Source organism: Epithele typhae (genome assembly GCF_022376455.1).
Source record: "Epithele typhae strain CBS 203.58 chromosome Unknown BXZ73scaffold_187, whole genome shotgun sequence".
NCBI classification, from domain to species: Eukaryota; Fungi; Basidiomycota; class Agaricomycetes; order Polyporales; family Epitheliaceae; genus Epithele; species Epithele typhae.
In genome coordinates, this window is record NW_025954378.1 from 16715 (window position 1) to 29196 (window position 12482).

At 52.3% G+C, this 12482-nt stretch overlaps 2 protein-coding genes across 2 annotated transcripts; one reads left to right on the top strand and one right to left on the bottom strand.

The window, feature by feature from the left end:
* Positions 1–896: 896 nt before the first annotated feature.
* On the top strand, positions 897–1342 carry BXZ73DRAFT_29401 (uncharacterized protein; the record flags this gene model as incomplete). The annotated part of the gene is made up of 2 exons (XM_048017777.1): positions 897–995; positions 1055–1342. Coding segments are annotated over 2 exons (387 nt in total), but the record flags the coding sequence as incomplete, so codon positions are not given.
* Positions 1343–8479: 7137 nt separating this feature from the next.
* Positions 8480–10352, bottom strand: BXZ73DRAFT_83404 (uncharacterized protein; the record flags this gene model as incomplete). The annotated part of the gene is made up of 5 exons (XM_048023908.1): positions 8480–8961; positions 9060–9260; positions 9635–9834; positions 10033–10287; positions 10339–10352. 5 exons carry the CDS (start codon positions 10350–10352, stop codon positions 8480–8482), a joined length of 1152 nt encoding a protein of 383 aa, XP_047870980.1.
* Between the last annotated feature and the right edge of the window lie 2130 nt (positions 10353–12482).

Here is a 12482-nt window from a genome sequence, read left to right on the forward strand (position 1 = left end):
GAACAATATCAGTTCTCTACAGCAGCCTGGGAAGACATCGGCAACCTCAGTGCATCCGCTGGCGACACCATTCCCTACTTCTTTGGTCCTTGCCCCCCGAATGTTGCAAGCGACAAGACTTCGTGGACTGCAGATACTCGATCCTTTTGGATACAGTACGTCGCCCCTGTAGTCCTGCGCGGCCACTTCAAATGCGACAAGTTCTACGATCACTTTGTCAACTTTGTACGCCTCATCAAAATCTGCCTCCAGTTTGAGATCACCTTGGAGGAGATAGAGGAGGTGCAAGAAGGATTTGCGCGCTGGGTTGAGAAGTATGAAACGTACGTCACCCCTGAGCTCTCTCTGTCCGTGTACTAATAGCTGCATGTCTTGATTTTATACACCACTACTAGGCTCTACTATCAATATTTACCATCACGACTGTCCACTTGTCCCCTTACAGTCCATGCTCTTCTTCATATCACCGATAGCATTTGAGTGGTGGGACCCGTATGAACATTGTGGGCTTTCCCAATGGAGAAATACTGCAGAGATCTTCAACGCGCCATCACCAACCGACGCTTCTCATGGTCCAGCCTCAACAACTATGTTCTTGACACTGCAAGACTCTCACATATAAAAATCGGTTTTGGGGTGTATGAAGAGCTTGCGATGGCTCCCAGTAAGCGGGCCTTTGGCACAATTATCCCGGGATGTATGCTCAACAAATACATGTTCTTATGCTGAGTCATCTACTAATTGTTGCTACAGATGAATCGTGCGCGCTTTTGCCATCATCCTCAACCCTCAATGTCGATAAATCCCTACAAAACACCTTTTGTGCAACGCTCAGCACGTGGTTCACGGCCACGCATGCTCAAGTCTGCCGTGCACTCCCCTCTGCAGTCCAACAGTGGGCTAAGTTCCAAATCCTTCCCAATGGAGATACAGTCAGGACTGCACACGAGGCACGGGTTCCCGAGGAGGATGGGCGAGATGTGACGTATGTGTGGGTAAGCACTATTCATTCCTTGGGCGACTCCTATCCCTCCCAATCATTATTTTGCATTAGTACGAGCTGGACATCGACAAGAACCACTCACGTCAGCGCCAGCTGGTGGACTTCAAAGAGCACACATTCTTCAGCAAGCTCGAGAACATTGTCATCGTTGACGTTGGTCCTATCCCGACAGCCCTCCCTCCCCGCCTGCGTCCCAGTACACTTGTTCTTGCCATTGTTCACCAATGTTCTATCACAGAGAAGCATCCTACACTCGACATCCACTACTACAGAAGACAGGGCCAGACAGTGATCATTGATATTGAGTCAATTTATTGTGTTCTTGGCCACATCAAGGTCTGTTACGATTGTGGACTCTAGTACACTGCCCCCATTTTAATTTCCACCAATAACCCCACTCCCCAGATATGCATGTCCCCTAAATACGTACCTATCGCAGCCTGACTCATACGGACCCATCTCTTCTCACTCAGTTGCATCATGACTCCCTGATCGCTCCTAGTCACCGTGGGTCATTGCGACTTGGGCTATCTCATACGGACTCGTTGTGACTCGCAGATAATATGACTCCCCCCACTCTCCCCCTGTATATAAGGGCGACGCCTCTGAGCGCTCCCTCCCCAGACTTGAATCTCCTCTGTACACTACATCTACCTCAGCTACGTGCACTCTCATCCTCTTGTCGCTCGCACATTTGCTCAATAGCACGCAAGCGCCAGAGTATAGCCACCGTAACCACAGGGCGCCTAGGCTGTATTCCGTCTGGAATAAGTCTTGAACGTAACATTAGATTCAAGTCTCGAACCCTCCACTTTGATAAGTGCAGAGGACCTATCTAGGACCAAGGAAGGCTGTGTACTGCTCGAACGCAGAACACAGTATAAACATCGGAAATCATGGATATCATTCAGCAATACGCAAGTTCGGAAACAAGCCATAGGGAAAATCCCCGCAACTCGCACCTATACGCTGCACCTGGAACCCCCCTCATTCTATTGCCAAGGACCCCTCTCCACGAACGACCCAACCTTCACGTTGAAATCCATAGCCCATCACCTGAGCCCCACACTCCCTTCGATATAGTAATCAACAAAGACGAAGAAAGAACCGCAGTACAGGCTCAGGCAGAAGAGGATTCGAGCGAAGACACTGTCGAAGAATACTACACCCCAGGAGGGCCCTGAGGCAAGGCGAAGAAAACCTAAGCACACTCCAGACCGACCCTATCTTGGTAGAAAGATTTGGAGCACTCGAGTTAAAACGCTCCACCAGCAGCTTACAGACCTGGATGATACCCTAGGTGAATTCTACGGAGTTCCAGACATGGACAAAGAACCAATCAAACTGCCTTTCACACGCACGACCCAATCACCAAGCTCGTGCAACGTCTCCAGTTCGATGTAGCCGATCTCGAACAGTTCATATTCAACTTCAGGGGTCTTCATCCACCGACTACCCCAACCGCCTCGAAGCACTCAAGCGAGTCTGCATTGCTCTCAAACGGTTCAAGAATATTTGAATGTCAACTGAAGCAACGAAAAACCTGATAGATCGTGCAAGGACTATGCCCACATCTTCAACCAAACCAATACTGCCGACTATCACATTACCAAACAGGATATCAATGGTGCACCACACAGCGCTGTTCTATCAGATACTGGGCAGCACACGAGTACAAGACACCAGAACTAGAACCTCCATACGAACCAGTCTCAGAACTACAGAAGAACTATTCGCAGTGCAATACCCCACAGGCCTCGAAAGGTTGTGGACACCACTGCGAACTAAGGAGCAATACCAACCTATGCCCCCAAAGCTGGCCGGATTGCTAGAACCACCTCAGGACAATGAGCAAGAGATTCACCAGACTCACACCCAGATCCTTGACAACCAAAGAAGAACCAGTAACGGCCCTAATCCCAGGAACAAGTCGCACAGGTAAACAACCAGACGTAACCCCGAATCCAAGGACCAGAACCAGAAATGGCAACAGTCACAGAAACAGAGGTGGTACGGACCACCATCACCGAACCAGTGCAGCCAGAAGAAGAATCCGACCACAAGTCAGGAAGAAGCCCCTTAAACTTCAATTGGGAAGAAATGAGAAGACGGCACGACGAAGAAGCGGCTAGAACACTTCAACAAAGGACGGAAGATACTCAATGGAGCTTCGAACGGCGAGGAGTGCCAAGCTTCACCCTGAGTGCAAATCCCACAAATGCAAGCGCTTCAGCAGCAGCATGAATATCAATGGTACTACCTCGACTCTTAGGGATTGTGGTATACCTACCTTGTGACCCCCTGGGGAACCTGCTACCTGCTCTTGGGCGAGGAGGAGAACTGCTAGGACTAGGACCTCCAGGAGGAGGAGGACCACCACAAGGACCCCCAGCAGGAGAACCCCGGGAGGGGGACCACCACAGGGACCCCCAGGAGGAGGACCACCCGCCAATCCAGGTGGGAATACCCCCCAAGGACTCTTAGGTGGTTATATACCCTTACAAGGAAAAGGGAAGATTAAACTACCAGAACCATTCAATGGAGACCGAGACAAGCTCAACACGTTGTACAAGCCTACTCCTGCTATTCAACGCATGACCTGTCGACTTCCCGGACGACCAAACAATGATCACCACCGCCTTATCCTACATGGAAGGAGGTACAGCAGCAATCTGGAAGACAGCCATCCTATGCCAAGCTTGGGAAACCGATGCAGCAGGAAATAGACAAGGCTACGGAACATGGAGAAACTTCCTTGCCACTCTACTTGCCACCTTCATGCCCTTCAATGAGGAGATGCATGCTGCCAACAGACTGCATACTCTGACATCAAAGGATTATGAGTCCATCAACACCTTTAACGGAACCTTTATGGACCTAATCATGAAGGCACTCATCACGGAACCACGCACCCAGCTGCATGGTACTGACAATCCCTCGATGCCCCAGTACGCAACAAGATTCTCGACATGGCCACGGTGCCTGCAGACCTCAATATGTGGATGGTGCGAGCCATCGATGTAGACAGGAACTGGAAGATGAAGAATGACATGGACAAGATTCTTGGAACCAAACCAAGGTTCAAGACGAAGGTGGTTAAAACCACAACTACAGAGAAGCCCAGCGGAGAAGTTAACCAACTCTCTGTGGAAGAAGAACAAGACCTACGAAGCAAGGGACTATGCTTCTACTGCAAGAAAGGAAAGCACCTAGCACGATTCTGCCCAGCCAAGAAGAAAGAAAACCGGCACAGCAGAAGATTCGCACCATGAGGAGGACCAAGAAGATGACCCTCCCAACGATTCCGAAGCCGAAGTCAACGCTACTGTAATCGACGAAACAGAGGATTTTTAGAGCGGCAGGACGAGGCGACGCCGGATCTGCCTAATACAACCACCATTCATGTAACCCTTGTATCAAATACCGAACGGCGAAGACACGCCTTATTACTCAACGGTTACATTGAAGTGGGAAAAATCACCGTCAAAATCAAAGGCCTCCTCAACTCAGGAGCCGACACAGTGATTATCAACAAACAAATAGTGAACAAATACAAACTCCCAACGGTGTTACTACCAGTACCTGTCAGGTTCAAAAACGCAGACGACACAATCAACAGCTCCGGAAACATCACTCACCGCGTAGAAGGAAACTTCATCCTCAACGGCAACCAACTACCTACCAACTGGTATGTGGCCAATATCGGACGTGAGGATGTAATATTTGGGATGCCCTGGATTTGAACCTACAACCCGATCATCAACTGGGAAACCGGGAAGGTGACCATCAAACAAGATAGGATCAAGAAACAACAGTAACTGCAAAAAACCCGACAGACAATGACACCCCCCGAAGGAACCCTGTGGGGGTACCCACTCAAAGCAGACGATCAAGGACTGTTATTTGCATACTTAGAAACGGACATAGATGACGATAAACCAACACACAACCCCTCCAAGGTCCTGACAGAATGGTTTGAAACCAGTAAGATCCGACGAGCCACAAAATCAGCGGAAATTGCCATTGAAGCAAATAAACTGAAACCCGAAGTACCGTTGGACGAAATCCTACCGAACTTCGTGAAAGAATATCGCAAGATATTCGAGAAGAAGGCCGCAGAACGGTTTCCAGAATCCAAACCATGGGACCATGCAATCGATCTAAAGCCAGGCTTCGATTTCCACAAGGACAAGAGATGGAATAAGATCCATCCCCTCATGCTCACAGAACAGGCTGAGCTAGAAAAATTCATTGAGGAAAACATGAGGAAGGGGTATATCAAGGAGTCGAAATCTCCGTTTGCATTGCCGTTCTTCTACATTCCAAAGAAAGATAGAACACTACGACCAGTCCAAGACTACAGGGCCCTCAATGAAGGAACGATCCGAAATGCGTACCCACTCCCACTAATCAGCGACCTGATGGACAAGCTCAAGGGAGCCAAGTACTTTACAAAATTGGACGTAAGAGCGGGATACAACAATATTCGAATCAAGAAAGGAGACGAATGGAAGGCCGCATTTATAACCCCCAAGGGACTATACGAACCCACAGTAATGTTCTTTGGACTGTGCAACGCCCCAGCAACCTTTCAGAGCATGATGAATCAAAACTTCGAGGACCTCATTCGCGAAGGGTGGATGGTTATCTACATCAACGACATTCTAATCTTCTCTAACAACTTAGAGGAACACCACAAAAGGACACTAAGAGTCCTCAAAAGAATTCAAGAACTAGACTTCTACCTGCAACCATCCAAATGCGAATTCGATAGACAAGAAGTAGAATTCCTCGGATCAATCATCCGCCCCGACAAAATAGCCATGGATCCAGTAAAAATCAAAGCAGTACTAGAATGGAAGCAACCAACCAAACTGAAGGAAGTACAGGCCTTCCTAGGGTTTGGAAATTTCTACAGGCGATTCATCAAGGACTACTCAAAGGTGGTCAAACCATTGACATCGCTAACGCGAAAGGACACTCCATTCAAATGGGACGAAGACTGTGAAGCAGTGTTTCACGACCGGACCAATCCTCAAGATGCCAGATCCCTACGAACCATTCCAAGTAGAATGCAACGCGTCCAAAGTAGCGACAGGAGCAGTGCTACGCCAGAAAGGAACAGACGGAATATGGCACCCATGCGCATATCTATCAAAGTCGTTCACAGAAGCAGAACGAAACTATCAGATCTACGACAGGGAATTACTGGCAATCATTCGAGCATTCAAGGAATGGCGACATTTATTGCAAGGATCACCACACCCAGTAGAAGTCATCACAGACCACCAGAACCTAACGTATTGCCACTCCGCGCTCCGCGCAACGCTTAAACCCAAGACAAGCGAGATGGCATCACTACATGAACGAGTTCAACTTCACGTTGAAACATCACCCTGGAAAAACAATTGCGCAAGCCGACGCTCTGTCCAGGAGAACAGATCATGAACAGGGGGAGAATGATAACAAGGACATGGTCATGCTGCCGAAACAAATTTTCTCACTCAACTCTGTCCAAATTGACATCTCCCAACAAATCCGAAACAACAAAGCCCGCAACCCGGATCTAGTACAGTTCCTGACAACAAAAGCAACTGACAAACCACGACCTGCCTGGGGCAAGCCGAGCGATTGGAAGGAAGAAGAAGGACTGTTGCTATTCAAAGAATGTATCTACATACCACCCGACGAGAACCTCTATCGCAACATTGTCAAAACCTATCACGAACCAGCCATAATGGGCCACCCTGGGATTCAGAAGACTTTCGAACTAGTCAAAAGAGACTATATAAGGGACGGAATGCGTAACTTCATCACCGAATATGTAAAAGGATGCGCAAAATGCCAAACCACCAAAGTCAACACCCACCTAACTAAAACAGGATTATTCCCGATCCCACATAGCGGGAACACTAGGCCGTTTAACGTCATAACCACCGACTACATCACAGATCTACCAGAATCAAACGGATACAATGCAGTCCAAGTAGTCGTCGACCACAACGTCACAAAGATGGCCATCTTCATGCCATGCACAAAGAATATCACAGCAGAAGGAGCAGCCAAGCTGCTGTGGGACCAAGTCTTCAGTCAATTTAGAATCCCCTCTAAAACCATCTCTGATCGAGGCCCCTAGTTCGTAGCAGGAGCATTCAGGGAACTACATCGGCTAATGGGAATAGAAACCGCATTGAGCACAGCATATCACCCGCAAACAGATGGCCAAACAGAATGAGTAAACCAAGAATTGGACCTCGCCCTACGTTTTTATTGCGGCAATAACCCAAACGAATGGGTGGATCACCTCAAGGAATTCGAATACGCGTATAATCAATGCACACATTCAGTAACAAAGAAATCGCCGTTTGAACTACTCTATGGTTATCAACCGCAACTAGTCAAACTCCCACGGAAGAACCCGAAATACCCAAGCACGGAAGAACGGCTCTCCACCCTACGAGCTGACCAAGAAAATACAATTGCGGCCCATAATCACGCAGCCGTGGCAATGACATGGAGGTCACCAGGATGGCTTGTCTCATTCAAGAAAGGAGATAAGGTCCTTCTAGAGTCAACCAACCTCCGCCTCCCATACCCGCACTGGAAACTGGCACCTAAACGAGAAGGACCCTTTATTATCACAGAGGTCATGGGACCTGTAACGTTCAAATTAAACCTACCACGCACTTGGAAGATTCATCCAGTCTTCCATGCCGCGCTCCTGACTCCATATCGAGTCACCAAAGCACATGGCCCCGACATGCCACGTCCACCTCCTGACGTCATAGACGGCGAAGAAGAGCATGAAGTGGAAGCTATTCTTAACCACCGAATGAGGGGACGCAAACGAGACAAATTGGAATACCTGGTGACGTGGAAGGGCTGGGAGTCAGCAGAAAACTCATGGGAACCCGAGCACCATTTGAAGAACGCGCCCGATATTCTGAGGGTATATAAGAAGAGACATAAGCTCCTCTGACCCTCATCACACTCCCGACTCGAATGCGCTTCTCCAGATGCCTCGCCACCACCGCTCTACTCCTCGTTGCGCTCCCCGCCTCTATCCCATCCGCCTCACTATCCCCTTGTCAATGAATACCGCATCACGACCGAGGCGTTTGACGTCTGGAAGAAGGTCGACCACTTTGTGCAACGCACTGGAGTAAGGCTGTTTGCGGCTCGATCCGCGGATGATCCGGATCCGAACCCACGGATCATGTGACATTTTTGGCCTTGATCCAGATCCGCACAGCTCAGAGCCGCTGGAAGAGCCGGAGCCGCGCGACCCGGAGCCGTGATCCACGGGTCGAGCCGCAAACTGAGCTGCAGATTGTGGGTCAGTGCGGATCATAGGCTCATACGGATCATTCTCACTGGGTTGTTTAATTTCAGGTCATTCATGATCATTCAAAGCCAGTGGAAAGGTATTTCATTGACAGAATTACTACTTTACAAGCATACAGTAAGATACTACAACTACAACTGGACGAAACGAGCGAGGTGGGCAACCCAAGGCATGTGCGAGGCGGGAAAAGCGGGCACAATACATGGGTGACATGGGCGATGCAGGGCAGGCGGGGGACGTGGGCGACGTGTGGCGCTGAGGACGATGCGGAGGACAAGGGATAGGCGGCGAGCAGGGCCGCGGCCCGCAGGTGCGGGCGAGGTGGGCGAGGTGGAGAGGGCGACACGGAAAGGACGACGGGGTGTGGCGAGGGTGACGCGAGCGGTGCGGGAACAGGTGGGCGGCGCGGGCGATGCAGGGCCAAGGCGGGGGCGAGGCGAGGGCGCGACGGGTGACACGGGCATGACGCGGGTGCAAAGCAGATGACGACGCGGATGAGACGTGAGCGAAGTGGGTGAGGCGGGCGAGCACGAGGTGGACGAGACGGCGGCGGCGACTTGGCGAGGCAGGGCAAGACGGGTGGAGTGGCTGACGTGGGCTTGAGGTGCAAGAGCTAGAGCGAGGGCGAGGGCGAGGGCGGTCCAGGGAACAAGTTGCGGGTGTTCCCACGTGGGGGAGCGGAAGGCAACGTGGGGACAGCGGGGAACTCACCAGGGCGCGCACGAATGCGATGACGGAGGTTGGGCAATGCGGGCGACACGAGCGACGTCGGTGACGCAGACGACGTGACGCGGATTTGGCAACGCGGGGGCGAGTTGAGAGGCGGAGTAGGCGAGGCGGAGTGGACTAGCGCAGCGCGGACGAGCGCGAGCGCGAGACGGGCGCGCCCGTTGGCCTGAGCGTGGCCGGAACCTGGAAGGGGGAGACGACGCGGGGAAGAGAGGAGACGGGAAGAAGTCAAGCACTCACCAAAAGAGGCCGCGGGAGCTCACCGCGATCTCATGACTCAACTCCCAGGCTTGGGAACGGCCGCGCGAGATGACGCCGTGTGGACGGGGAGAGGAGGAGGTTTGAGGGGCTGCAGGTAGAACGGGCAAGCCGCGCGTAACGCAGCGTTCGAGTCCGAACATCGCCCGATCGGGTCGAATTCCCGCGGGCAGACGAGGATGAGGGTCGTCCAGGGAGCGAGTTGGAGGCATTGCCAGCGCGGGGGAGGGGGAGGCGACGCGGGGAGCAGTGTGGGCGGTGAGGACTCACCAGGGAAGATCGGGGCCGCGGGAGCTCACCGCGACCCCAGAGAACGGCCACGCACGCGTGCGGGATAACGCCGTGTGGGCGGAGGGTCCGGCCACGCGGGGCAGATGTGGACGACGCGGGCGAGACGCGAGACGCGAGGTGCGGGCGAGACGCGGTGCGGCGAGACGCGAGGTGCGGCGAGACGCGAGGTGCGGGCGAGACGGTGGCGCTGAAGACGACGCGGAGGTACCTGGTGGTGAGCGACGCGAGGCGAATCCGAGGAGGAGGGCAGGGACGTGGGGGAAGAGGCAGAGGGTAGCGCAGGCGGAGGAGACAGAGGGCGAAGCGTGGGACGAGGAGGACGAGGGCAAGGCGGGGGCAAGGCGGGGAATCGCGAGAGGTCGCGAGAGGGTGAGCGCGAGACGGGGAAGAACGCGGGAGAACTCACCAGAGGAGATTGGGGCCGCGGGAGCTCACCGCGGCCCCACCGCACAGCTCCTGGGCTTGAGGCCTTGAGGACGGCGGTGCGCGCACACGCGACGATGCCGCGCGGACGGAGGGTGGAAGGCAAGCGGAGGAGGAGTGAGGAGAGGAGGCGGGATAACGGCGAGCAAGTGACGCGCGAGGCCCGCGTTCGAATCCGAACACTGCCCGATCGGGACGAATTCCCGCGTGCAGACGCCGGATGCAGGCGCCAAAAGCACTCGAAATGACACAAAATAGTATTGTATTAATATCTCAGTCACTTTTGCACCAAATCACACACATGTTATATCGCTAGAAAGCTGCTTCGAATGGCTTTCGAATGGCATATCTTACATAGTATAAATACGCATATTTATTGAGAATCTGCGGATAATCCGTGGATCGACCCGCAGATCCGCCAATTTTCAGCCCCCTTGATCCGGAGCTGCAGGGAGCCGGAGCCGGAAAGAGCCAGAGCCGTCCGGCTCATGATCCCCGGCTCACGGCTCCGGATCATTGCGGGTTTACCCGCGAAGTGAGCCGGAGCTGCAAACAGCCTTACACTGGAGCCCCTGCCAGCTAGAAGACCATCACCAAGGAGGCCTCGCTGACCCTTTGGGCCCTGCTCGTGCGAGCTGCCGACATAGCCCTCGACCAGCTCACCAGTATCGAGGTCGCCGCCGCCCTCGACGACCTGCTCCCCACCAGCCAGCAACACCTCCCCCCTTGGGAAAACATCCCGTGCGACATCGTAGAATGGGGATCCCCTAGCGAACCCGCCCCGGAAGAACAAGAACGCAACCAGGCCGCCTGGAACGCCCTTACTCCGGCGAACATGGGCACCACGGACGATCTTCCACCCCTTCTGCCAGTACTCGACCTCCCGGCCACTGTAACGCGTGCCCAAGACGCCTCCACCCTGCAGCCTCCTCCTTACACTCAAGAAGACGACAAGGAGAACGAGCCCCCAGTCCCCACCGCTGACCTCCTCGCGGCCCAGTCTCTCCTCATGGTCCACCGCAACTGGGTCCGAGCGCATACCGCGAATGCGGAACCCGGAGTTCAATTCGAAGTCCTCAACCTCCCTTCCAGAACCCTCGCGAGCCCCTCACAACTCACCCTCACCGGACCCGACGAGTCCCCGCACCTGCGCCACCACGATGCCCTGGACAACATCTTCGCCGAGCTCGAGGCAGAGATCATCGACTACCACGACGACGAGCTCGTCCTTGTTCACCCCCCTCCTCGCACGCCTCAGTGGCGCGTTCAAGCAGGAGCTGGCCGGTACGTCATCACCGCCCACGTCGGTGTCGACCACTACCTCGGCGCATGAGTGGACTCCTGGCCGGCACCTGTGGTTACCCCAAATGTAATACAATACCCCAGGAACCTGCAAAACTTGTTTTGCTAATCCCCACCACATTGTCATTGTACTATATACTCACCAGGGCATTGTTATAGACCCTAAGTCTAATGAAAGAGTGTTCCCAGCCTTGTAATAAGTCAATATCATAATGAAAAGTGTTCCCAGAGCTGTAATAAGTCACAATTCTAATGAAAGAGCATCCTCAGAGATGTAATAAGTCAATATTCTAATGACAGGAACCTCCCAGCCTTGTAATAAGTCTATATTCTAATAACAGGGGCCTCCCAGAGTTGTAATAAGCCCCATTTCTAATGACAGCATGTCCCTAGGGCTGTAATAAGTTAATATCTTAATGAAAAAGTGTTCCCTTCTTTGTAATAAGCCTCGTCTCTAATGAAAAAAGTTCCCCAGGCTTGTAATAAGGCCATATCTTAATGAAAAGAGTTCCCATGCCTGTAATAAGTCAATATCCTAATAACAGCAGCCTCCCAGGGCTGTAATAAGTAGATATCCTAATGACAACAGCCCCCCAAGCTTGTAATAGGTCCCATTTGTAATGACAGAACATCCCCAGGGTTGTAATAACTCACGTCAGATACTGTCCAGCTATTAATAGCTTCATATTGTGGCTGGCCAGGCCAGCTATTAATACCTGGTATACAGGTACCCTACCCTGCCCTGGAGCCCCCCAAGCAGCTGCCTACAAGATAGCTATAAATAGCAGTGGATAGCAGCAGGTTCCTGCAGCTGGAATAGGGTGCAATAGCTGGTTCCCACACGTAAACGGGAGGGGTTGCACAGCTGGGTGGGATAGGAAAATAGCCAGGCACTATATATGGATCAAAAGATGCATCATGTAGCTTTCAAACGCATCCAAGAGCATGCCATTCGGAGCAGTATTGGTGGAGATACAGATGTACCCCCGTTTTTGCTGATGGGCACATCCACTAGAATTGGGAATTGTGGATGGATCCCCTCCGTTCTTTTTTCATAGTGCATGGTTCTCTCTCCAATAAATGGGATTGAAGTCCGATCGCGAAACGATGCACACAATCTGGATTAGATTG